We start from the raw sequence: 26,661 nt of genomic DNA, 5'->3' as shown, positions 1-26,661 counted from the left end.
GGAGATGGAGAGCTTGAGTTCCTTACAAGAAAACACACACACATACATAAGAGAGCACAAGACACAAGTGAGATGAATGGCTAAATTTTCTTCTTTCTCTTCTCTACAACCATTAGCATAAAGAGATAAGAGTACATACTATAAGGGAAAGTACTCTCCTACTATAATATACAAAGGTCATTCCATAGTGTGAACCCGACTACATGAGCTAGCAATATAACTAAGCCATAACTCTAGTACTCCAAAGTGGCTGTCACACACAGCCACGACTAGTGGCATATCAACCTTAATCGTACCAAGTGTGCTAGTGGCATAAGTGCAGATATGTTATGGTTCACCCTAACCCTCCTTAAACACATCCAAAAAGAGATTACTTGGTGAACCACAACTGTCGTGAGATGAGGATCTTTCTAATGGCCGAGCTCGTAACCCTTGAGGTCTCCAAGCTCTACAAGAACGTAGACGTAATCATCAGAACGAGATGGTGATTCTCAGCTCCTCATTTGATTCATTGAAGTGGCATTTATCATTTGAAGAAATTGGCCTTCGATGATGACCCTTTGTGTGGCAGGATTCTTGTCAAATGTTGTTGACCCTTTGACATCATGTGATGGAAACTATCGTAGGGTGGTCACCTTTGAGGATATGACACATAGCGGGTTCTAGAAACCCTTTGACATCATGTCATGGCAATTGCTATTAGATCGCAAGCATTTCATCACTTCCTCTTCTACTATAAGATTGGGATATCTTTGGCACTAATGCAAGCTGGTAAGTCTTACCACCATGTTCAGCCTAGTCTACCACTTCCCTTTTTTTATGGGGCCAAAGCCGATACAAAACCCTCATCAACTCATATAGAGGGGTGCCACATAAGCTTCATGATATTAATTCTCTAAAATCGGGATGAAAGGTAAGTGTTGAAGAAAGAAAAAATCTAAGTCAAAGAAAGCAGACAATTGGATTTTTGCCATGAAGGAGACCACGAGCACAACTTTGCCTCATTGAATGTGTAGGAATCTTCAAAGCACACAAGTTCCTCCCACTTCCCACTTCCCACTACTTGCCTCTTATTTGACTATCTTCACTACAAAAACCTCAGCACCAAAGATGTAATAAGAAACAATTAATCTCTAGTTCCACCATGAGATTTACTGGTCCACAATTGTTTAGCCCAGACAATGGAAGCAATAATTTTGGACCAGCTTCGATCATTGCCAATAATAAATGAAGGTGGTCTTGGCACATGAATCCACAAAGAAAACCATGGGACCTCTTTATTTGTATGGGCCCAAGAAACTCACCATATCAAAGATGAGGCCTCACATATCAAGTAGTTTATGACCACATTACACCACCTACAGCCCCATTTCCTAACTCCAGCATCAACCAAACTCTATCTCTTCAACATGCCCTGAAGCACTATTGGTCTCTTCATAGAATATATCCTTGGACTACATCCTTGACCATCCACATCTTCTCTAAAACCACATCTTCACCACCCAATCTTGGAAGGGACGTAGCATTAACCACTTTGCCAGTTATTGCATGCATGTCCCCTATAGTAAGAAGGCGCTTCACCATCTTACCCACATGTAATGGAAGCCCATTGCTTGTAGGATGGCCTTGTAATCTTTTAAGTGGCCTTACCTTGAGCTTAATGCCAAATGCAAATGTCACAAACTTTGTGTACATGCTTACGTAAGATTAGAACTAGTGGTGGCCAAGGATTGTATGGCCTAGTGTGAAAGCTAATACTGTATATATAAGTCAATTTTGATATTATAAGCAATACAAATTCATTCCCTGCATTAGAGTATTTGTGGCTTCTCTAATCTCTTACTTGTATTCTCATGGATCTTTGTATAGCTTGATGTGATTTTCTTGCTTAGATAGGATTGAGTGTAGGTTTCTCCTTGCTTGAGCTTCTCCTCTATCCCCTCTTGTGTGAAAAAACCACCACTAAGGCTATCTCCTCTTTGCCTCCATCTAGGTAAAGAAAGTTCTACCTTCACTCCCATGTCCATGGAGTCTTCTTGGTGTGACAATAAGAAGAGGATGCAAACGATGAGCTAGTGCACCTATAAGGGAAGTTGCATTTCCAGCTCTACGACAAAGTAGTACCAAACAATACTTGTTTGACATAGGCTAAGGTAATCTCTTATCTTGAATAAAGGGCCAAGACTTATAATGGACTTATAGTCCTTAGAGAAGTGTGGGAAGAACTTAATGCACTCTTGACACCAATTTGATCAACACAATCATGGATCTTAAGATAATTACAAAAAGATTTATGGTAAGGACTTGGGAGGTGAGTGATTGGATTCTATTTGCAGAGAGAATAGTTGTACGAGTTAGTTGGGCATATGGGAGAATGTGTTTAAAGATTTTACAAATGATGTTGATTTTCTTGGGATAAAGGCTCCAAATTTAGTGGATAAGGTGGATTAATGAAGCATTTGGCATTGTCAAAATTACTATCTCAACAAGGCTATGTAGCATCTCGTAAACATGGCTTGTCAAAACATGCAAGATTGGAGTCACAAGTAATAAATGTTGGATTAGAGATTAATGTAGCGACACACACATAGATGCAGCAAAGCAAGGAGAGATAGATGGAAGCACAACACTCAAAGTAGATTGATGAGAATGAGTGAAGTAGAAGTGAAGTGACATGATAAGGTCACTTACAGACACTCATAAGAGTGCGTGGAGATCAATGTAGCAACACACACATAGATGCAGCAAATAAGGAGAGATAGGTGGAAGCACGCACAACCCTCATAGTAGATTGATGAGAATGAGTGAAGTATAAGTGAAGTTACATGATAATGTCACTTACACACACTCATAAGAGTGGTACATACGCTCAGGGGAAAAAACCTCCTATAGAGGAAAAAAGTGCCGTAGCCCATTATTAGCCTATGGCCACACATCGCTCCCATATAAATGGCTACAATAAAGTGGTAGCAATAGAGTTCATTTTAGAAAATGTGTATCAAGCAAGTGGTTGGGAATGAGCATGTGAGGTGAGCCTCTTTTCCAAAAATAAGGCAAGATGAGGTCTCATGATGATCAAATTTATGCATTCTTGTCATAGTATATAGCCATTTATTCCAATTTAGAGCTATTGAGATTCATTGGACACTATATGTAAAAATAACACATAGTTACAATACATTTCTTATAGTTTTATAATAGTTTTGTTATTGAGCCATGAAAGTGACTTCATTAAAAGAAAAATGGCTCAAGGATGATTAATAAAAGAAAAATGTCTCAAGGATTATTAATAAAATTTTAGAGAATGAAAAGCAAAATAAACTTAAAATCCATGAAATTATTTGACTTTCCTTGGTTAACATGGATGTACATAGTTTTTGATCATATATACCTAGCAAATTTGTAATTTTAAAAAATCTAAAAAAATGGTTTGCAAATTTTGTAATAGCCTTAAGGACCTTTAAAAATAGGTCTCCAAGCGATACAAGGTGTATAGTATTCATACACATATAGTAGAATTTGTTAATTGTATCTGTAGTATGCTCAAAAACTTATTTAAGGTGCTTCTAAACAAAACTAAAAAATTATAAGTTTCCAAGTGATGCAAGGTGCATAGTATTCATACACATATAGAATAATTTTTCAATTATATTTGTAGTATGTTTAAAAACTTATTCAAGGTAATTCTAAACAGAGCTAAAAATTTATAATTTTTTTAAATAGAAAGTGACCAAATGAGAGCCATGAAAAATATGCTTTTAAAACTTTTTTGGCATTTACGTAAATTTTTCAACTAATATCTTGTGTTAAGAGTGTTTCCATGGAAGGATTTTTAAAAAATAAAAACCCCATAGTTATAAAATAAATGGATGTAAGGTTTCTAAAAGCCACAAAATAACTACTTCTTCTTTTTCAAGACTAGTGTTAATATAATTTAGTGCATGTTTTCTTCAAAAATGACTATATAAGCACATAATTGTATTAGGGCCTCTACACATTCAAGATGAAAATTTTTCACTCCTCGTTAATGGTCTTAAAAGCAACAAAAAAATCTAACTGCTGTCAATGCTAAATACTCCTCGTTAATGGCCTTAAGAGCAACAAAAAATCTAACTGTCAATGCTAAATACTCCAACTATCTCAATAATAAGCCCCCTTTAAAATTATTTATAACTATTTGAAATCTAAAATTATAATATGAAAATTTGATACTATAAAAAAGAAAAGGTTTTATGACACCTCTAGAGATAAGAAAGAAAGACATGAGTAGAGCCAAAGAAAGCCATGGTGAATAGGAATTGTTGTGACTTTTGCTAGGTCCACTGCAAACCTTTCTGCAGACACTATGTGTCCCAATAGAGATCTGCTTATGACGCATTTCTTCACTATAGTAAGAAGGGTTGAGTGGCATGCAGAAAGAAAGTTTATGATATCACATCAAAAAAAAATCTCAAAAAGTGAACTCCTTGTTGTATCTCTCAGCTTCACATCGTTTTCAAAACTTATAATGTGATAAAACGAAACGTTGCTTGTTTGTGAGAGAGAGAGAGAGAGAGAGAGAGAGAGAGAGAGAGAGAGAGAGAGAGAGAGGATTGCCAAAAGAGTTGCTATTTTTATTACATAATGGCCTAATGGCCCTTTAAAGGAGTCTCTGTCAAAGCGTGCTCTCTTAAATCATAGAATATTCTATTTGGTTACATCTATGTGTTGGTGTAATCTTATGTTTTGTCTATACATAAAGGATGCTCACTCTATGAGAATACAAAGTTGTTTATTTGTTTAGTCAAGCAAAGGCCCACAAGCATATTCTAATTCCTAGTTTCTGAATAGAATGTCAACTTGAAAAGGTATGTATTTTACAATCATGCAATGGATTCATATCATGAAAAAAAGTTAAGATATATATATATATATATATATATATATATGTATATAGAATATATATATATATATATATATATATGTATATAGAATATATATATATATATATATATATATATATATATATATATATATATATATATATATATATATATATAGATATATACATATACATATATATATATATATATATATATATATGTATGTATATATCTATATATATATATATATAGATATATATATAGAGAGAGAGATATATATATATATGTATGTATATATATCTATATATATATATATATATATATATATATATATATAGAGAGAGAGAGAGAGAGAGAGAGAGAGATGAGATGAGTCTTTTAACATCATAGAAAAGTCATCATCCCACGTTTAATATTGCAATGCATGATATTGGACTTAAAACCTTTCATCTCTTTACTAGGAGCCCAATGCATAAAATGCAAGACACACACATGGACACAGTTTTAAACTAAACCCAGCCTTTTAAAGACCTTACAGTGCGTCATTAAATAAATTTTCCTTAAGAGAAGAGTCAATCCAATAATTTTATCTTGTTTGCACACTAACAGATCATGATTCTTTTTCCACTATCACATTATAAATTATTTACCAACTAGAAAAAATGTCACAAATTAGTTGTTCCTCCATGACGATGTTTGCAAGAGTTATTCCTTAGATAATAGTGAAGGACAATTTCCTTTGGACACTTCCTAAGAATCTTGTATGGAAGCAATGGTTGGCTAGTTAGGTAACTCACTCATTGCATACAACCAACTAAGAAATTTTATATTTTAAAGAAGGTTGTAGGTTTGTTGTATGGGTATTCATTGATTAGGCGGAATTAAATAGTTTCTTCTTTTTGGAAAATGAGTCAAGGTATTCATTTATTAGATGGAATTAAATAGCTTCTTCTTTTTGGAAAATGATTCAAGGTTAAAAAAATTTATAAAACTATAGTGCATGTATTGTAAGTTTCCTACTTATTCTTTCATTCAATGCCTTTACACTATATAAAGTGTTGTAGTAGAAACTAAACATATTTATACACACAAATTAATGTTTACAAAAAGTGTGTGTGTGTGTGTGTGTGTGTGTGAGAGAGAGAGAGAGGGGGGGGGGGGGGGCAAGTACGTATGGAGTGATTATTTAACACATGGGTGCACAAAAAGTTAACAACCTACATACTTACGTTAGATAGAAGAGGTTTAGATTCAAAAAATCATGCATATGTGATATAAATGGGTAGTTTTCTAAGAGTCTTCAATGTAAAAAAGGGTTAAATTTATCTATAGTAATAATGCTTATACAAGAGTATTTCTCAAATGCTCATGTACTTAAGCTGCATCATGTATATAAATTAAGTGAAACTTAAAGTATTTTTCAAAGGGTCATGAACCCAATTGTGTCATGTATATAAAGTAAGTATTTCACTCTTGGTGGCAAGAGAGAGAGAGAGAGAGAAGGAAATAAGTAAATCTTTATTAACATATAGGAGAGGCCAAAATGACATGTGAGACCAAATACATAATATAAAGACCATGGAGGTCTTGAGCCAAGTTTGTGGTCCAAAAGAAAACATTATGAAGAAAAAACCTACTAGTCAACTAGAGGAGTGAATATCCTCAATAATGGCTCTACCCTTACAATACAATGCCCTTTTTTCTTCTCCGCAACAACGAGAGAGAGAGAGAGAGAGAGAGAGAGAGAGAGAGAGAGAGAGAGAGAGAGAGAGAGAGAGAGAGAGAAGCACATCGATGATATAAGATCCTTATGATGATACAAAATCGTGTGCTACGCTATGAGACATAATCATGTAAGCACAAAAAATTGTTTGCTACGCTATGAGACATATTCATGTATACAAAGGAAAATAACAAAGGTCCTAGCCCTGAGCTATGTGTGGATGTCCTCCAATGTCCTCTATAAGTATTTGCAAAATGTAACCCTTCCTTAATAAACTGGCAATGAACGTTTTACAAAAGAAATGTCGACTAACTATTGTGTGCATGGCATACTATGTACCAATTCTAATGAGGTGCTCTAGATTCTATTAGTTCCTTTTGCAAAGAATGAGAGTTTGTGAGATAGCTTGAGTGCAAAGTGTAGTGCTAGTACTTGGATCCATTTTGCCTCTCCATAAATCAATCACTACCACCACAATAAGGCTTCATTAACAAGTAGACCTTGAGTGTAAAGTGTAGTGCTAGTTCTTGGATCCATTTTCTCTCCTCTCACTACCACCACAATAGTGCTTTTTCTTCTTTTTTAGGAACTTTTTGTGCTTGTGTGCATGTGTGCTTTTGTGCCACCATCAACAACTAGCAGTAAGGCGTTGAAGTCCCATGGAGGAGGTGATGGGTTCAAAAACCACAATAGTGCTTCTAATGGGGTGGGTGCTCTAGAGTTTATAAGTTCCTTTTGCAAAGAATGAGAGTTTGTGGGATAGCTTGAGTGTAAAGTGTAGTGCTAGTTCTTGGATCCATTTTGACTCTCCCAAATCAATCACTACCATCACAATAATGCTTCATTAACAAGTTGACTTTTGGAGGTATTAGTACACACAACTAGCCCACGAAATCTTGTTGAGGGCACATGCTGGAGCATGATTATGGACTCAACTAGCCTTTGCATTTTGAGGACCTTCATGGTGGGTAGGCTTCCCCATTTTAAGAAGTAAGTAGGGAGTTTGTCGTGTGCGTGTGCGTGTGTGTGCACAAATGTGCACTTGTGTGTGTGTGTGTGTGTGTGTGTGTGTGGAGAGAGAGAGAGAGAGAGAGAGAGAGAGAGAGAGAGACCAAATTCCTAACGAGGACCCTAGAAATTTATTTTCCGCATTTAAGCTTGGATGCGATATTACTTCAAATATTTTGGATCCCAAAAAGAATGTGAAAGGGGCATTTGCGTGGCCAGCCAAAATGATAGTGGACAGCTGTTTAAAATTAATGTGAAATAGAAACTATTCTTATTGGTTTTGTGTAACAATTTTTTAACTAAAAAGGGGGAAAAAAAATCAAAGTAGCAAAGGGCCTCGAGTCATGGTGTGAAGTCTATGGAGTAAGAGTTGTATATAAAATGGGAAATGGATTCAGCAGAGCTACTAAAACGCTTTCATATTTAGCTCTTAATTGTTTTGGCGCATGATTTTATCCCACAATTGCACTAATCAAAAGCCACAGCTTGTTTATTCCACAATTGGATGGCCTGGTCTCTGCTGAGTAAGGCTTGCTTAATTTCTCTTGATTTCTCATGAAGCCAGCTAGCAATTGAATGCCATAACTGCATGAGCATATCAATAGAGTTCTTCTCATCATTAAAATTCACAACTGTTTTGAGCTACTAATCAAAACCCACAAGAAAATTTAGCTACTAATCAAAAACCCACAACTGATTTTTGACTCTAATGAACTGTTTTGAGCAATTAATCCAGTGATTGGAGCTACTTACGAAAGACGACCAACGAATTTGAGCAATGAATCAAACCAACTGGTGACACTAATCAGAACCTGCCGCAGGTTTGAGCAACTAATCAAAGCTCACAATTTTAACTCTGCCAAGGGACAGCGCTCGGTGTAGTCATGGTTGATGATGCTGCCCAAGTTGAAGAGGAGACCATAACTGCTGTTGCGCAAGGGGACATCATAACTAACACTACTGATATAATTGGCCAAGGGGAGACGATGGCTGATAGTGAGAAAGGGGACATCAAAGCTGATACTGTCCAAAGGGAGACCTTGCCACAGACCCAAAGCACCACCCTGCAAACAGACAACAAGGAGGTCAAGCCTGTCTCCCTCTTCAAGCTTTTCTCATATGCAGATGGGTTTGATGCCATCTTCATGATTTTGGGCTCCGCTGGTGCAATTCTGAGTGGCATAGCAATGCCAATATATTTCCTCTTCCTCAAAAACTTTCTCCACGCTTTCGGCAAGCAGACCAAAGTCTCTGCCAAAACTGCTTCAGAGGTGAGTTGGCTCCATACATGTTTTATAGCCAGTATACACATCAACCAACATACATATTCCTTTGGAGGATATGGCATAAACATTGCTGGTTGCACAAGTACATAACAATCAATACACATGTTTGATAGAAGATCCTTTGTATAGTTGATTGTTTATGATACATGCTAATTTGATTGTGTGTTTGCTGTATATACACACACATACACCCTGTTTGATTAAGGGTTAGTAACGAGGATTGTTGTGTACGCTTTGATTCTTTCATCTTCAACAAACAGGCAGACATGTCTTCTTCTCATTTTCTTTGTGTGGGATGTCCTTCATCACCAGGCTACACGCCCCTGGAGAACAAGCACACATGCTCAATGCACATATCTGCTAACATATATGTTTGAGAATTTGTGCCTTTCCTTCACAGATCAGCTAATATACATGCTTTTATGGCAGTATGCGCTGTACATGGTCTACCTTGGTATCATAACATGGGTAGGGTCCTGGATAGGTACTTTTCTTCAACTCATTATTCATTTTCCTGGCATAATTTCTACTTAAACCAGTGACAATAAGAACTTGTTTATGAAAAAAAGGGAAAGGAAAAAAGAATTTATTTTCTAGCTTAAGATTAAGACAAATAAATTACACCAGCAAAGTTTGATTGTATCACCTTTTAAAAGATTTTCAAAGATGGAACTTCTTGGTGTTCAAAAGTACATAAATGAAACCCTTGATTAGTTGTCCTCTCAACATAAATAAGCTTGTCAAGGTAGAAGCTTAAGTCTTTAGTTAGCTTGTCATTGTCCTTGGTCTACAGAAATTACATTTGGACCTAACAAAAACTTATTTGGATGCTCAAAATTGATTCCAGCAGACAGGGTTGATTCTTTGACATTTGACCTTGCCTTTCAATTAGACGTTTTGACCCTGCAGCTTGTCCATAATTTGCATTTTAATGTACTTCATATACGAAAAAGAAAAAAGAAAAAATTAATCGTTTTTTGCATTCAAAAAAGCCAAGCTGGGTGCCAAAAATCAACTGTGCCAGCAATGGCCTCAGTGTACAGTCCAACAAATCTAATATGTTGGGAGATGGAATAGATGATGATACCATCTTCAAGAATGGATGCTGGTCATCCATTCTCCTATGCGTCAAGGTAAAGGTTTGATTCCTCCTCGGGTAAAAACTTGGTTGATCAAAATGTCAAGAGATCTACCAGCCCTCTTATGATGGTATTTTCATTAGTGAGCAGAAAGTGCACATTTGCTATAAACATGACGTGCGAAGAAGGGCATAATCATGAGTCCATTTGTAGCTGATTTGAGATGTACCAACTCCCCATCCATCCTCAAGCACTCCTTGCACAAAGCCCTTGAAGTCTTGTATCCTACACATCACCAAGAAGTTGCTCATGGCTGCAACCTGGGACCCTGGAGTGCCTCACCCCTTGTGTTAACACCCTGCTGTCAAGTGAAGAGTAGAGAGCAGAAAAAGTCTTGAATCCAGATCAAGGGAAAACCTGCCCCCCAACATTCAGCCCATCAAAAAGATCTAGTCCACCCTGTCATACAGTGGGGTCACTGAAGAAAAGTCGGGCCACCGCCTCTGCACGTGAACACCATTCTGCACAGAATCAGACTGGGCCTGGGCATTTTTTCATTCACCAGCATGTCTCCATCTCCCCGGCAGGTACAACCGATTCTGCTGGGAATCTCATTGGGCATTTTTTTCATTCACCAACACATCTCCATCTCCTCGGAATCTAAGCTCCTCGACTGTGATGGCCGGGAACATCCAGTAGTCGGCTGTTCTTCCCAAAAAAAAGGCTCCCGGCTGCCGCCGGTCACCTTTACCAGGAAAACAGCCTCCCGGCGGGCCATTCCCTACTCTGTCATGGTCTACCGTCATGGGAGGGCACGCAATCGATTAGCCTATTTAGTGACACATCAGCATAGCCAGAATAATAAAAAGTCAAAGTAATCAGAGAATAACACATCAAGAGAGATGGGATATCAAACAAACCAGAGAATAACACATCAGGAGAGCGAAATATCAAACAAACCAGAGACTGACACATCAACAGTTAGAATTTAGCTGGGGGAAGATGGCATCAGCATATCTCGAATTTAAAAAACTCAAAGGAATAGGCTGTGGCACATTTGCATAGTTGGAACTTAATCAAATGACAACACATGAGCATTTTGGAATTTAAAACTACACCACTCCCTTTGACCGCATCAGAACTCATAATGGATGGTGACAGGTGAGTAAACCAAATGAAGATTCTGCAAAATAATGCTTCCTAACTATACGCTTCAAATCTGCTGTCTAGCAACTCCAGACTGTGATGGCTAGAAATGGTCATGGGAAAACTATTCTGGAGAATGGAATGGACGGTGGGAGGCCATTTTCCAGCCGATGGCGACCAGCGGCAGCCGGAAGATGGCTGTTGGAAAATGGCCGCCTGACGACCATTCCGGGCCCCCACATCAGCACACAGAAAGCTATGCGATGCTTATTGTATTGCGACCCAACAACTCAGCAATCAGAATGAAATTCCAACTCGACAGCTCGGTAGACAGAAAGGTCAGCCCGCGACAGTTGATTGGAACCTGTGAAACATGGATGCCAATGACAGTTGACTGGAACCTGTGAAACATGCTGCCGCCGACCATGACAGTTGAAAGATGCCAATGGCTCTCAGCCTACGGCCAGTAGCTATGTATGTGATATCTTCCTCCTATGAATAGTTTCCCATGACCATTTCCTACTCTGTAATGCCAGCGGGTCGTGGGAACCTGCATCCTGACTGTGCGATCAGCAAACACTTTGTGCAGAATCCGTACAACTCAGAGTGCAGAATACTCCTCCTGTTGCTGTTGCCAGAACTGAGCTCACCATCTTTCCTGATCGCGGCTATGGCAGCCGGGAGGGGAGAGACCTATGGCTTGGGTAAACGCCTTCACTTGATAAGCACACACCACTCTCATAGTAAGGAAGGGCCATGGGAACTCAGAGTGCAGAATCCGTACAACTCAGAGTGCAGAATACTCCTCCTGTTGCTGTTGCCGGAACTGAGCTCACCATCTTTCCTGATCGCGGCTATGGCAGCCGGGAGGGGAGAGACCTATGGCTTGGGTAAACGCCTTCACTTGATAAGCACACACCACTCTCATAGTCAGGAAGGGCCATGGGAAGGCAGCTAGTTTCGGCAAAGTGGCGCCAGTAATCGCAGCAGGGCGCGCGGGCGCGCGCACACAGAGAGAACCCTCGAGCGAGAGAAAAACACAGAGATATGAACTCCAGATTTAAAACCTAATTTATAGGGATAAAGGTTTTCCACCATTTAGGGGAATTTTTTTATCCTTTGAAATAATTGCATTATGCTATTTCTCATTTTGTTTCCAAAAATCCTAGAAGAGGAGCCTTTCTTACAAGGGATCGAGAAGAAGAAACTAAAGATAATTATTTCCCACATAATTTTTCCTAAGCAACAAAGGAGAATTGTGACTTACATGTAGGTGCTTTACACACCGAGTTTATTATTTTTATTTTTTCAAGGGGGGAAAAAAGGCACCAAAGGGGGGGAGATCTCCCCCACCCATCCTCATGGACGGGAAATTTTCCCCATCCATCTGGGTGAGTGTAAACACCCTGGCTAAACACAAGCAGACCAATAGATTACCATTTGTTTGTTGAGAGGGCCATGGCACACTTATCATCGTCTATGCCTTCTAATTTAAGCCACACCAATGAGATTGTCTACTATACATTTGACGAACATGCTAAAAGGTCCTTTAATGTTGGTCAATAATTCAAAATGTATAAATTTAGGAGGGAGGAAGCTCAAAGGGAGGAGGAGGGGGAGAGATGGTGAGTATGAGCAAGCCTGATTTTTAACAACCCTTGCCCTTCAAACTTGATGGGTTTGGTGAAATATAAAAGTTTTAAGTGTAGTTTTTGACGGGTATTTTAAAAATTGGCAAGTATTTTATAGCCAAAATGCTCAAAAACGAGCAAAAGACTCAAACAAGGGACAAGAAGGTCTACTTCATTTGTAAATTAAAGCAACAAATCCCTTACTGCATCCTTGTTAATAATTGAGGTAAAAACATGGTGTTTGGTTGTAGATGTTCCATCCTTGTCACTTGAGGAAAAAGCAAGGTGTCTGGTTGCTGCTAGGAGTGCAATTACTATCAATTTCCTTGTTGGGGGCTGTAATGTGAGGTTGGCTTCAGCTGCTATCTTTTTTTTTATAGATGAAGTATGATTGTATTACATACGAGTAACCTCACCCATCTTCGATACATAGGAGCCTACCCCTCCTCGAACCTCCATACTGTATGTTCGAGCCTAGTATGCCAAATCTTACTATGCTGCAACAACGTAGCAACCCCGTGAAAATCTTCCTTTATATAATATAATATAAAGATGCTCTAAAATAATCCACTGCTATCAAGGAAAAAAATAGGGGCTAATCTTTGCCAATTGGCTATTTTTGGGGTTTTTTGTTAAAATTTTTGCCCAGCATCTTAAAACATTCGCCTAAATTTTGGCCGTTTTGAAGGGTTTTAGAAAATATTCACCCAATTTTGGACATTTTAGGACATTTTTTGAAAACATTCCCCCCATTTTCTATAATTTTACATTTATATAGAAGGAATAATCACCAACCCACCTACACTCCTATATTCATGGAGGCATCTTATTTTTTGCCCTCACTGCTATGTTGGGTACATATTCACCCAAAAAGTTATCATTAATTAATGTCTGCATGCTTAACATGGTCATTAATTAATGTCGAAGGCGTAACCTTAAGGTGAATATGCACCTAATGTTTTACTAACTGCCCTTAAATCCACTTGGCAAGAACTTATGTCCATCACTTTCTTGCACCCAACAAGACATGGAATGCACGTGAGGGAGCATACCTCATGCCCCACCAACCATCACTAGCACTCCCCACCTTCTCCATATCAAGCCTATAGTGCCCAACCTCCCTAATCACTCTTTGAAGATGTCTTGTCTCTTACTAACATATATATATATATATTCTATATATATATATATATATATATATATAGAGAGAGAGAGAGAGAGAGAGAGATCAAACCTTGCTCTATTGGACATCCATCCTTCGCTAACCTTTGGCACCAAAAGAGAACAACTATACACATAGAGAGAGAGTCTTATCTCCTATGCAAGATTCGCCTACCCCTTCAACTCTGTGATGTGATATGATTGCTATCCTCTTTGTAAGAAAGAGATATGCCTACTCTCCTTGTAATTTTTGCTAACAACAAGAGAGAGAGAGAGAGAGAGAGAGAGAGAGAGAGAGAGAGAGAGAGCTGCCTCACAATTTGCTTAGATTTTTGAGGAAAAAAACATGCTTAATTTTTGGCACTAAGAGTTTGACTTGGGAATTTGAGTTTAATTTGGTAATCATAATTACAACGACCCATCTTTGACGGGTAGGAGCCTACCCCTCCTCAAACCTCTAAACTGCATGCCCAAGCCCTCCCCGAGCTTCCCAATTTCTACCACATAGCAGCCTCATGAAACTCTTTCTTTATATAATATAGAGATGGTGAAACGGAGTGGGTGAACCTAACATTGTAGGCAATGCTTTGTGCTAGGCTTTGTGCGTATGCTTCTAGATTAAGGTAAGTTTGATCAAGAGAATTCCATTGTCACTATTTCCATTTAGTAGCACAAAGCATGCATCCACCATGTTGAGTCCATGTATGGATGCCAAGCTAAAACTTAGTGGTCATTGGTTTATGAAACATCAAGGTGTACTCACATTTTGCCCCTTTTTTGCAAGAGCAACAATATTGTTGTAATATGCTCAAGAGATCTTTGCATGTGGCTTTAGATACAGAAATGTCTTTAGTAAAAATCTTTTGCAAAGTAAAAAGTGTTCACCTTGTACATTCAAGGTTGGTCAAATGGTTTATCTTAGAATTCCAAAAATATTTTATTGGTGAGGTGAAAGTGGATTCTTCATAAATTGGTTATCTTTAGTTGGGAGGTTTTCCATGAGTACAAGACCTAAATCAAGTCATGAGTAAGCTCTAGAGACATGTCCATATTTAACTATTTCAAAACATAAAATTGAGAAAACACACATGAGAGAGAGAGAGAGAGAGAGATTCCCTCAAACGTAATTTTTTGTTTATTACTAAAATGAAAGTAATTTATTATTTATTACTAAATGAAAGTAATTTATTATTTATTACCAAAATGAAACTAGTTTATTAATTATTACTAAAATGAAAGATTATTGCTAAGAGCTTATAAATTGATTATTGAGCTCAAAATTAATAATTCTTTTATAGGTTGAATCTATTGCTCTTAGTGCTTGTTCATACTACTCTTCAAATTCTCTCTTTATTAACATAGTTTTGAGCTAAATTGTAGTAAGGATGCTTTAAAACTTGAAGGTTTTTTTTGAAGAAATTTGCATGAACTCCTTTCGAAATTGGCACGTAGAGCATGCTGCCAAGCTGGTTGCGTTTAGCATCATTTAGTTCCACTATGGCACGTGCAGTAAGAGGGGTCTGTATTTCATGTATGCAAGCCAATGTTCCACTACACGTGCACACTGCAGAGGTGTTTTGTTGGACTTACACTGGAGAGAGGCAGACGATCAAGATAAGGTCCAAGTATCTGGAAGCGATACTAAGGCAAGACATACAAGAGTTCGACATGCGTTTGCAAACAGGCGATCTCATTGAAAGTATTTCGAGTGACACTCTCCTTATACAGGAGGCCATTGGTGAAAAGGTTTGGAGCTTCTGTCAGTCTGTGTGGTCTCAGAGTGTGTGTGTGAGTGTATCAGTGTGAGAGAGAGAGAGAGAGAGAGAGAGAGTGTGGGTGTGTGTGTGTGTGTGAGAGAGAGAGAGAGTGTGTGTGTGTGTGTGTGAGAGAGAGAGAGAGAGAGAGTGTGTGTGTGAGAGTGTATCAGAGTGTGTGTGTGAGTGTATCAGTGTGTTTGTGTGAGTGTATCAGTGTGTGTGTGTGTGTGTTTTCCCTAAATAAGAACCCTTATCACTAATCTCATGGAATTCTTACCGCAGATGGGCAACGCCATACATTACATCGCAACTTTTTTCTCTGGAAATATTGTTGGCTTTGTCTTAATATGGCAGATGGCACTTGTGACAGTAGCCATCGTGCCATTGCTTGCTGCAAGTGCGGGACTGAACGCATTCATCATCACCAGTCTAACTTCCAAAAGCCAGGAGGCATATGGGCAAGCTGGTGTTGTTGCTGAGCAGGTCATCATATCTGTTTTGCTTGGTCATTTCTAATGCAGGCATGCATGCTGACACACGCACATATACAAACATACATACATGCACACACACAGTAGTACATACTACATATACATGCGCATACGTATGTATGTATACTTACTTGTAAATATACATATATACGCATATAAATGTATGCATTTGTATGTATGTATGTATATATATTCATGGATGTATCTATATATCTTCATGCGAATAGAGGGCCTCACATCTTTGGTCCTCATACTCCATGACTCTGAACAAACAATGATAGCAGCGCCCTCAAACTAGTAGTAGCTGAACAATGGAGAGAGAGAGAGAGAGAGAGAGAGAGAGAGAGAGAGAGTTAAAAGTTTCTTCTGCCTATGCTTGCTTGATGCAAGCAGATCATCTCACAGGTTCGCACTGTATATTCTTTTGTCGGTGAGACACAGGCGGTCCAGGCGTACTCTGAGTTTCTTGCAATTGCACAGAAACTGGGATACAAAGCGGGCTTCATAAATGGAGTGGGAATCGGCACATCGTTTACGACAACATATGGAAGCTTCTCTTTGCTGGTGTGGTTTGGAAGTGTGGTTGTATTTCGTGGGATTTCAGATGGTGCATCAGTTTTGATGACCATGTTCAGTATAATCTTTGCTGGCATGTAAGAACCTTTGATTTTGGTTGTTGATTTTTGTTGACACTTGTAGTCTTACAACATAACCACATCCACTACTTGGAAAGTTGGATGGCATCAATCACACTCTTATCTGTATGCATTGTGCGTTTAACAGATGACATGTCACATTTTATTTTGCATAGTCTTTCGGCCTCCTTGGTTGAAGTATCCCATTAGTCTGCTCTTGATTTAGCTGATCATAATGAGCCTTACACAAATGATCATATGATACGTTCTTTTGGAACTACCCCTTGAGAGTCATGGCTGTGGATCATGTGACATGTGGAAAGTGTCACCCATAAGCAAACAAAAGGGTGCTCGAGTCAAGGAGATAAATGGGGCATATCGCTTTGAGGGAATGGCCAGTTAGTCCATATATTTAACCTCCATAGTGTATTAAAAGAAAGATAAGGGTGCTGGTGATGATGGTTGGCAGGAAGACTGTTTGGGGCATGCAAAGATCATCAAGGGGCAGGGGTTGAGGTCTAGAATAGCATGTCCTTGTGCTTCTTTATATCCCTGCATTACAGCCTTATGGCTAACTTCTTTGTCTTTTGGCTGGTGCAGTTCTTTGGGACAAGCTTCTCTTAGCTTTTCCACTTTTGCAAAAGCGCGAGCAGCAGCCCAGAGGATATTCACAGTATTGAACCTAATTCCTAATGTCGAGAAGCATAACATGGATGGAAAGGAGATCCCAAACTTGCAGGGTGAAATTGAATTTCAAGAAGTAGACTTCTCTTATCCCTCGAGGCCCGATGTGCCCGTCTTGCAACAACTCTCCTTGAAAATTGGGCAAGGAAATACCGTTGCTATTGTGGGGAGCAGCGGCTCAGGAAAGAGCACAGTCATTGCACTCCTTGAACGTTTTTATGAACCCAATGCAGGTAGATTTGGCATCCCCTTTGTGTAAAATTGATCAAACTTCTTGGAGTTTTGGATGATAGTTCAAATCAAATTTTAATAAGCATATGTATGCATACTGGTGTGTGCATGCATGCATTGTATGTATGAGAATCCTTAAATGTTTTCTTCTGATACCATATGTACAAGAACAGGGTTTGAAACGTGACACACCATTACCAATCATTTAATAATTTGCATTGAATGAAGGTTGTATTTGTCTTGATGGACATGACATAAAGTCTTTACAACTGAAGTGGTTGAGGATGCAATTGGGGTTGGTGAGTCAAGAGCCCTCCTTGTTTGCAACCTCGATAAGGCAAAACATACTTATGGGAAAAGAAAATGCTAGCATGGATGAGATAGAAATCGCAGCAAAATCCTCACATGCTCATGAGTTTATTCAAAAGTTTCCAGAAGGTTATAGTACTCAGGTCTTACCCCTATAAAAACAACCTTGTCTCTGTCACAGATGAATCTTACGTTTTCTTCCTACAGATTGTTAATGCTGTTTCATGCATACTCGTGTAGGTTGGTGAAAAAGGTGTACAGCTTTCAGGTGGTCAGAAGCAGCGCATTGCAATTGCAAGAGCAGTATTAAGAAATCCAGCTGTGCTTCTTCTTGATGAGGCCACAAGTGCCTTAGATTCTTCCTCAGAAAAGCTGGTGCAAGCAGCTCTCGACAATCTCATGACAGGAAGGACCACGATTGTCATCGCACATCACCTCCCCACAATTCAGCATGTTGATACAATTGTAGTGATGGAGAAGGGTATGCTGGTAGAGACTGGTACACACGAAGAACTCATGCTTAAGGGAGAAAATGGAGCTTACTACAAGTTGGTTAAGCTCCAAGAGTTGAGTTTTGGGCGTGCAGGGGAACTTAAAGTTACACCTAGATCTACTCCTCCTAAATCCACCCCTAGGTACGACCAATTGCGGGCTGATCTCACATACATGTGTTATATCTTGATTTGTATGCGTAGAGCTAAATTTAATTTGAATGCACAGTGTTAGGATTTCTTTATCCATCTTAAACAATGCTGATACTCACTTGAGGGTGCTTTCTTTGGATTTGCTAACGTGGAATCGTTTTGAAGCAGGAGGAAGAGATCATCACCACATGTTTCAGAAGGTTTGGCAGCTCTTTCTCTCAATCCCGAGAGATCGCTTAGCTTGTCGTCAACCGATCTGGGAGATGTGAAAGATTCAAGTAAGGAGGAAACCGAAGAACAGACAGGCACTGCACATTTCTGGAGGCTTCTCGAACTCAATGCACCTGAATGGCCTCAAGCTGTCTTAGGCTCATTTGGATGTATCTTGACAGGATGTGTGAACCCATTTGCTGCACTAATAGTTGCCTCAATAACAAGCATTTACTATAACCCAGACCATCATCACGTGAGGGTGCAAGTCCGTCTATATGCAGCATATTTATTGACACTAGCAGCAGTGGGTATGACAGGATATATCATTCAGGAATACTTTTGGGGGTATGTAAGCGAGAATCTGATCAAACGTATACGCGAAATGATGCTTTCAGGTGAGACGAGTGTTATCTTACTATTCATATTTGTTGCCAATATTTGGTAGTCCTGCTATGTCTCATTTTCTGCAATGCTCTCTATGAGGGCTAATAATCCATCCAGTTAACAAGTACTGTAACTGTACATATCACATGGCAGCTATTCTAAGGAATGAACTCTCGTGGTTTGACGAAGGCGAGAATAGCAGCAGCCGGCTAAGCACCCTTTTGGCTCTCGACGCAGCAACCGTTCGAACTGCCATTGGTGGCAGGATCTCTTTGATTCTGCACAATGTCACAGTACTTACCGTCTCATGCATGATAGCTTTTGTGTTGTCATGGAAGATGACCCTTGTTTCGCTTGCTGTATTTCCTTTGATACTTATTGCAGCTGTTTCTGAGGTACTTGTTTTCCACCTCATCAAGCCTAATCTTGGTTTATTTCCTTGCTTTATGTTGTTGTTTTCTCCCACCCCTAAATGTCTCCCTCTCCCAATAGGCACCCTCTTCTGCTAGGGGGGATGCTAAAGCTCAGACCAACTCACCCAGAATCTAAAGCCCATTTCCTTGGAATGCTGACAGATGCTCTTGAATTTTGTTGCTTGAACTTTGCCAGAAACTTTTTCTTAAGGGCTACACTGGTGACATAGAGGGTGCCCATCGTAAAGCAAGCACGATAGCCGGAGAGGCTGTTGGAAACATAAGAATGATCGCTGCATTCAGTGGCGAAGAAAAGATCCTTACCTTGTTTGAAGAAGCACTTAGTAGTAGCAAACAGAAAAGCTTCTGGAGAGGACACGTATCAGGATTCTCATTTGGCATAACAAAGTTATTCCGATTTTCTGGAAATGCTTTGACACTATGGTTTGGGCTGCTACTACTCAGGCATGGACAAGAGGACCCTAACCATATAGTGCAGGTTTTCTTTGTCCTCTTGTTGGGTGCAATGATTATAGGGAGTGCCATTGGCATTGTTCCAGATTTGGTGAAGGGCGGCAGCGCTTTAAGATCTGTATTCTCAATACTGGATCGGCAGACACAGATAGATCCAGATGATGAGAATGCAATCAGCATCGAAGTGGTGAAGGGAGAGATTGAGCTGAAGAAGGTAGACTTCAGCTATCCGGCCAGGCCAGATGTGCTGATTTTTCAAAAGTTCAATCTTAAGGTGTCTGCAGGTATGAGCTTGGCATTAGTCGGTCCAAGCGGGTGTGGCAAGAGCACAGTGGTTGCACTGATTGAGAGATTCTATGATCCTGATAAGGGCTATGTGATGGTCGATGGGGTAGACATCAGGAGCTACAATCTGAAATCACTCAGGAGGCACATTGGGCTGGTGCAGCAGGAGCCAGCATTGTTTGCAACCACCATTTATGATAACATTGTGTATGGGAATGCAGGGGCTACTGAGGCAGAGGTGGAGGCAGCAGCAACTGCAGCAAATGCGCATGAGTTCATCAGTGGGCTGCCAGAGGGCTACAAGACCTTTGTGGGGGAGCGGGGTGCACAACTATCAGGTGGGCAGAAGCAGAGGGTTGCCATAGCGAGGGCTGTGTTGAAAAACCCAGCCATTTTGCTGTTGGATGAGGCCACCAGTGCGCTGGATGTAGAGGCAGAGAAGGTCGTGCAGCAGGCACTTGAAAGGCTCATGCAAGGGCGTACGGTCATGGTGATTGCCCATCGTCTTTCTACTATTCAGAATGTGGATGCCATAGCTGTGCTACAGGATGGAGCCATCATAGAGCAAGGGACTCATTCATTCCTCCTCTCCAAACCTAATGGCGCTTACTCTCAGCTTGTTGCTTTGCAGAATCAACGTGTGTCTTCCTCTTCAGGGTGACTTCCAACCATTTAAACAGTTGGCCACGACTGTAGCTAGTAGCAAGGAAGCCATTAGCAATGCCACCCACCCACTTCACATACTTACTAGTTGCTCCCTTATCGACGCATCCACAATTCAATGTTCTTTGGACAGGTTGCCCCTTTGCATAAAGATTAGCACTCCTCCTATATAAGAAACATAGTTGCCTCCACCTTCACAATTCAAAGAAACGAATTACCACAGCCCATGATATAGATCTTGGACTACCAGTTGAGCTTGCTATTCTTAACACTCCCTCTCAAGCTTAGGTTACCTTAGGGCCATTACACATCGCCATACCCCTGCCTGCCCCATGCTGATGTGGTGGGGGTATCCACCACCCATAATTCATGGGCAGGCAATCTCCCCCGCCCATACATGGGCGGTGGGGTATGTGTAACGGGCCTTAGGTTGGTCTTCAATCCTTGGAAACTTCAAGTCAATGATGCCATCCATTACTTTCGCTATAGTAAATTACTTCTACACACTTTGTTCCTCTTCAAGGATAACCTCTTTCAAAGAATACAAATTTGGAAAAGCATTCTTGGGGTTGCAGTAGCTAGTGAGCACTTCTTCACAAGTCCTTTGTTAACCAAACTTTGCTTGGTCTTTTAGTTGACCTATGGGTACAATATCTCACCATAGAGCTTGTCTTCTTTCCTCACAATTCGCTTCTTATTAGACAACCTCAACTTAAAACATTGGAGAACAACATAGGGCCACGACAGTTGCTTAAACATTTGGGTGCTCATAACTTCAACAAAGCCTTACTCCATGGCTTGAACATAAATATGTCTCTCATGGTATCTAACATACTTCAAACATGTTCTCATCAGTAGAACAACAATAAAAATGGTATTTAATTAAAACCATTGCACATCCTAGTTTTGAGAAGCACATGCTTATCATTGTAACCATAACAATGCACTTCCTCTTTAATAGTGCATAATCAAAGTTTCCTTTAAATAAAAAACTAGCCCATTCAAAGAGCAATCACGTGTTCAAATCATCTCAATCTGCATTACATCCATCCACCATAACCAAAATCTTCGGTCAACTTGGGACATGATCTCCACACTCCCTTTTCCAATAGTATGGCCTTTTGAGGACATGGATCCCCACAATCCTCCACGTAACCATACTTGCTTCTTTTCTCATGAGGCATCAACCATATATTTAAGAGTATGCTAATGTGTTTGTTGAGACATGACAATGGCTAGCCTTCATTAATTGATCCATATTTACACCAACACTAAAGAAATATGTTTTTATTGCTTGTTAAGATGGAGTAAACATGGTGTGCCTCTTCTCATCAATAGCGACTACAATTGGTTAATATTAACCAAATGTCTAAGTGCTCACAAGCTTCTATGAAGATAAATGTTCTCAAGTGCGAATGTTTTAGGATTTGTCTGCACATATTAAGTGACTTTGCTTGTGGTGATTTATTCTCGTTATTACTACAAAGAAACAAAAGTCAGTTTTTGAAAATGGCAAGGACCCCTAGGAGGGTCACCTTGTGTATATGTAACATAGTACGATAGGGGGATTTTGAGAGACTTACATACCGTATACATGTAGAAGGGGGTTAAACAAATAATTGTTTAATGTAATTAAATGTATCACATATAAGAGGGATAAATAATTATGTTAAAAATTTATTTTAAATACGTGTCAGCTTGCACGTGGTTATATGGGTTTTTATAAAATAGAGTGCCTAATATAAGCTTTACGTTTCTCGTCAACTTAGAAACAAGGATGATATGAGAAGTGCACTTATTAGAATTTTTAGAGTAATCGTCAAGAATGAATCCGATGCAGTGTTCACGAAAACACGAGGTTTAATGTCAAGTGAATGACAAATTTTAAAAAATAACCTTCAAATTTCAAAATAACATGTCAGGACTATGGTCCTACGGAAGTCGAACCCTAGCATAAGTTAATAGCTTTCGGAGTCTCGAGAGTATTATTAGTGCTAGCGGGGTTCAGGGGTTAATGGGCGTTAGGGTTTGGTCGATGTGTGTACACATCTAAGTTAGCACGGCTCTTAAGTAAGATGGGCGGCCGTGCTAGGAGGTGTGGACACAGGCCAGGGTTTTGGTATAAAACCCAACGAGAAACCCTAACTCGTCATATATGGTTGGGAGGTGAACCGACTTCCACCCTCTCTTCTTCTCCACGCCGAGGCTATGGCGGCTTGAGGAAGACGCAGCCGTAGCGGAGGCGTTACACTGGTATCAGAGCTAGCGGCGACCGGCGTGACCTGCACGAGAAAAAGAGCTCGACGCTGCAGCAAAAGAAACGAGCGCCGTCGCCCGTACGGTGACCTGCACGAGCGCAGCCTACGCGCGACCGTCCACCGTACGGCCACCAAAGGCGGCGACCAAGGCAGACCGGCAGTCCTCGAAGGCGATCGGTGAGCGATCGTTGGCGCGCCGTTGGCGAGCGCGCGAGAATTCTCCCTTACTTGAGTGGCACAAGGGGGAGGCTTCACCATCCAAGGAGTGGGGTTTTGAACCCACAACCTCAAGCTCCAAGGCAAGTGTGCTAGCCACTTCACCTTTTCACTTGTGTTGTTCTTCTCTTCAAAAGAGCTCTACTTATTCTTTCAAGGGAGGACACAAACTACAAGGAAAGTGACACAAACTACAAGGAAAGTGACCTTTTCACCTTCAACTTTCCTTCTTTCAATTTGTGAGAGGAGTTTTCTATGCTCCAAGTTTGGAAGTTTTTGGTGGACGGATCTTCAACGACATGCTACATGCAACACACTTTTTTGCATGCATGTGTTGATTGACGACTCAAGTGGTGATTTCTTCTCGATTTCCGTGCATGCAAGAGGAATTCTTCTACGACACTTCAATTGGAGTTCGCTTTTGAAGGTAATCCGTTCTCTATTTGTAAGCACGTGCATACCATGGCCTCAGCGGAACCGTCTCATGTTCACTTCGATTTTGAGAATGATATGCATGATGTTAGTGAGGCACACCCTTTGGGTGGTGGTGTGGGTGATTCGCGACAGGCCGTTGCGCCTGATCGGGATGACAACATGACCGATGCCGAAGGGGGTGCGAGTCCAATAGATGATTATGGTTTGGTAGACACGGTAGAGTTTGGGCGTCTCACTTCAAGGGTAGTTGCACTTGAGCGCACTATAACAAATGTCAATACCAATCTCACAAACATGAGCACGCTTTTTACTGAATTTATGGCACGTTTTGCAAGTGGATCGGCGGCAAGTGGAGGGCCTATTCCGATAGTTATGCCTCCTCTTGTTCCAAATCCTATAGTAGAATCTATTGCACCATCTGCAACGCAGGAAGGGGCTATGTTGAAAAACGTGAAGCCGCCTGTGTTTAAGGGAGAGGAGCGCGATCGTAACAAGGATGCGGTCCATACATTTTTACACAAGTGGACGGACTTGCATCGCTTACGCCGCACTCCCGCTGCTGTTATGGTCACTGAGACGAGTCTCACACTTGAAGGTAAAGCCTACAAGTGGTGGATGAGTCTACCTATTGAAACTCGCCCTAAGACTTGGGAGGAGTTTGCGACAGCATTTAAAAAGGAGTTCTTACCACAAAACGAGAAAGATCGGAGTTGGACAGCCTGGGACAAGTGCAAGATGGAAGGTCTTACACTTAATCAGTATGTGTCCAAATACCGTGAAGTCATTCTCAAGCTAGATGGTTTGGACGACTTTCAAAAGGTTCGTGGGTTTGTTAGAGGCCTTGATAAAGAATATCAGGCAAAGGTTAAAACCCAATATCCTAAAACTTTGGAAGCGGCTATCCAAAGTGCCCTTATCTTTGATGACACCATGGATAAGAAGGGCATGGATAGACCGGCCAAATTCAATGGCTCGCAATTTAATGCTAATACGCGTAAACTTGCCAGCAATTCTACTGAAAACACAAAGAAGTCTAAAGGGTCAAGTGGTCCGTTGTCTCCACAAGACTTTGAACGGGCCAAGAAGGAGAAACTATGTTATCATTGCTTAGGTAGTGATCATGAGAAGAAAAATTGTCCACAGTTGCCTCGCAAGAATAAGGATAAGGAGAAGGTCAAGGAGAAGGCTGTACACATGGTGCAAACACTTCCCTTGGATGCTGATCCTAAGTATTCTGCGGTAGAGGTTTCGCACACTGCCGAGATGCATGAGTGTAATCTCACTGCATCTATGTGGCAAGAGACAGTTGGACCACATGATTTGGTCCGTATGCATGGCTCCATTTATGGTCATCGAGTACGTATTCTCATTGATGATGGTGCCACGCACAATTTTTTGAACTATGCATTAGTTAAGAAATTAAAGTTGCCGGAGACAAAGAGTTCTCATCGTTATGTGGTGTCCACCATTCAGGGGGATGATCACGATGTGTGGGATACTCTAGTACGGCAAGTGCCTGTGTTTGTGCAAGAACACACTATGGTTCTTGACTTCCAAGTGATGAATATGTCTCGTGCGGATGTCATCTTAGGACGGGAGTGGTTATATGGGTTAGGGTCATCACTCAAAAGGAGTTATGAACATAATACGTTTACGTTTGAGGCCAATGGTAAGCATGTTTTACTTATTGGGGAACGTGATGTACCCCCAACACCACTCATATGTAATGCCGAACTCTCTTTTTTGGAGCATAGTAATCAAATAGAAGAAGTCTATTTTTGTTATTCTGTGTCTCAAACTAGTGGGTTTGATGTGCATGATGTTTCTTCTTCAAATGAATCTTCCTCAGCGATGCCTTCTTTCTCTTTACCTTCTTCTAAAATCTCTTTAAATAATCTTAAGCAACCAGTTAATGCTTTGTCTTTGCAACAACTGTTACAAGAATTTAAAGATATTTTTCCTAATGAATTACCAGAGGGTTTGCCACCCGAACGAGCTTTGCCTCATCGCATTGATGTCGTTCCGGGCACCAAACCAATTAGTAAGCCGTCGTACAGGCTTAGTGCGACTGAAGCAGCTGAGGTGGAACGTCAGCTTGCTGACTACCTTAGTAAGGGCTTCATTCGCCATAGTGCTTCACCATGGGCATCGCCCATTCTTTTGGTGAAGAAAAAGGATGGATCCATGCGCATGTGTGTGGATTATCGCTCCTTGAATGCGGTAACCATTAAGAACAAATACCCGCTACCTAAGATAGATGAGTTGTTTGATCAACTCAACGGTGCGAAGTATTTTTCTAAAATTGATTTACGTTCAGGATATCATCAAGTGCGTATTAACGCTGATGATATAACCAAGACTGCGTTCCGAACTCGCTTTGGACACTATGAGTTTTTGGTTATGCCGTTTGGGCTTACTAATGCCCCGGCAACGTTTATGACGCTTATGGATAGCGTACTAAGGCCGTACTTAGGCAAATTTGTCATTGTCTTTCTTGATGACATTTTGGTCTATAGTTCGACTTTAGAAGAGCATTTGGAACACTTACGAAAAGTTTTTCAGTTACTACGCGAGAATGCACTTTACGCGAAAGAAAGTAAGTGTGAATTTCTCAAGGATAGCATACAATACCTAGGTCATGTAATTTCTGCAGACGGAATTGCTATGGATGCT

At 40.3% G+C, this 26,661-nt stretch overlaps 1 protein-coding gene across 2 annotated transcripts; it reads left to right on the top strand.

The window, feature by feature from the left end:
- The first annotated feature begins 8,109 nt into the window (after positions 1-8,109).
- LOC147605165 (ABC transporter B family member 19-like) lies at positions 8,110-22,262 on the top strand. 2 transcript variants are annotated; one of them, XM_086794188.1, is made up of 11 exons: positions 8,110-8,864; positions 9,309-9,363; positions 15,467-15,642; positions 15,936-16,136; positions 16,538-16,797; positions 17,380-17,696; positions 17,923-18,146; positions 18,244-18,638; positions 18,816-19,255; positions 19,398-19,639; positions 19,854-22,262. In XM_086794188.1, exons 1-11 carry the CDS (start codon positions 8,478-8,480, stop codon positions 21,075-21,077), a joined length of 3,921 nt encoding a protein of 1,306 aa, XP_086650314.1. In that variant the 5' UTR covers positions 8,110-8,477; the 3' UTR covers positions 21,078-22,262. The 2 variants fall into 2 exon arrangements, with proteins under 2 accessions (XP_086650314.1, XP_086650313.1); XM_086794187.1 differs by lacking the exons at positions 8,110-8,864; positions 9,309-9,363 and having other exon boundaries at positions 15,365-15,642; positions 19,398-19,537.
- The last annotated feature ends 4,399 nt before the right edge of the window (positions 22,263-26,661 follow it).

Source organism: Cibotium barometz, chromosome 60 (genome assembly GCF_041138505.1).
Source record: "Cibotium barometz isolate CiBa-2024 chromosome 60, ASM4113850v1, whole genome shotgun sequence".
Taxonomy (NCBI): Eukaryota; Viridiplantae; Streptophyta; class Polypodiopsida; order Cyatheales; family Cibotiaceae; genus Cibotium; species Cibotium barometz.
Note: the sequence above shows the minus strand (reverse complement) of the source record. Positions and strands in the feature narration are given on the sequence as shown.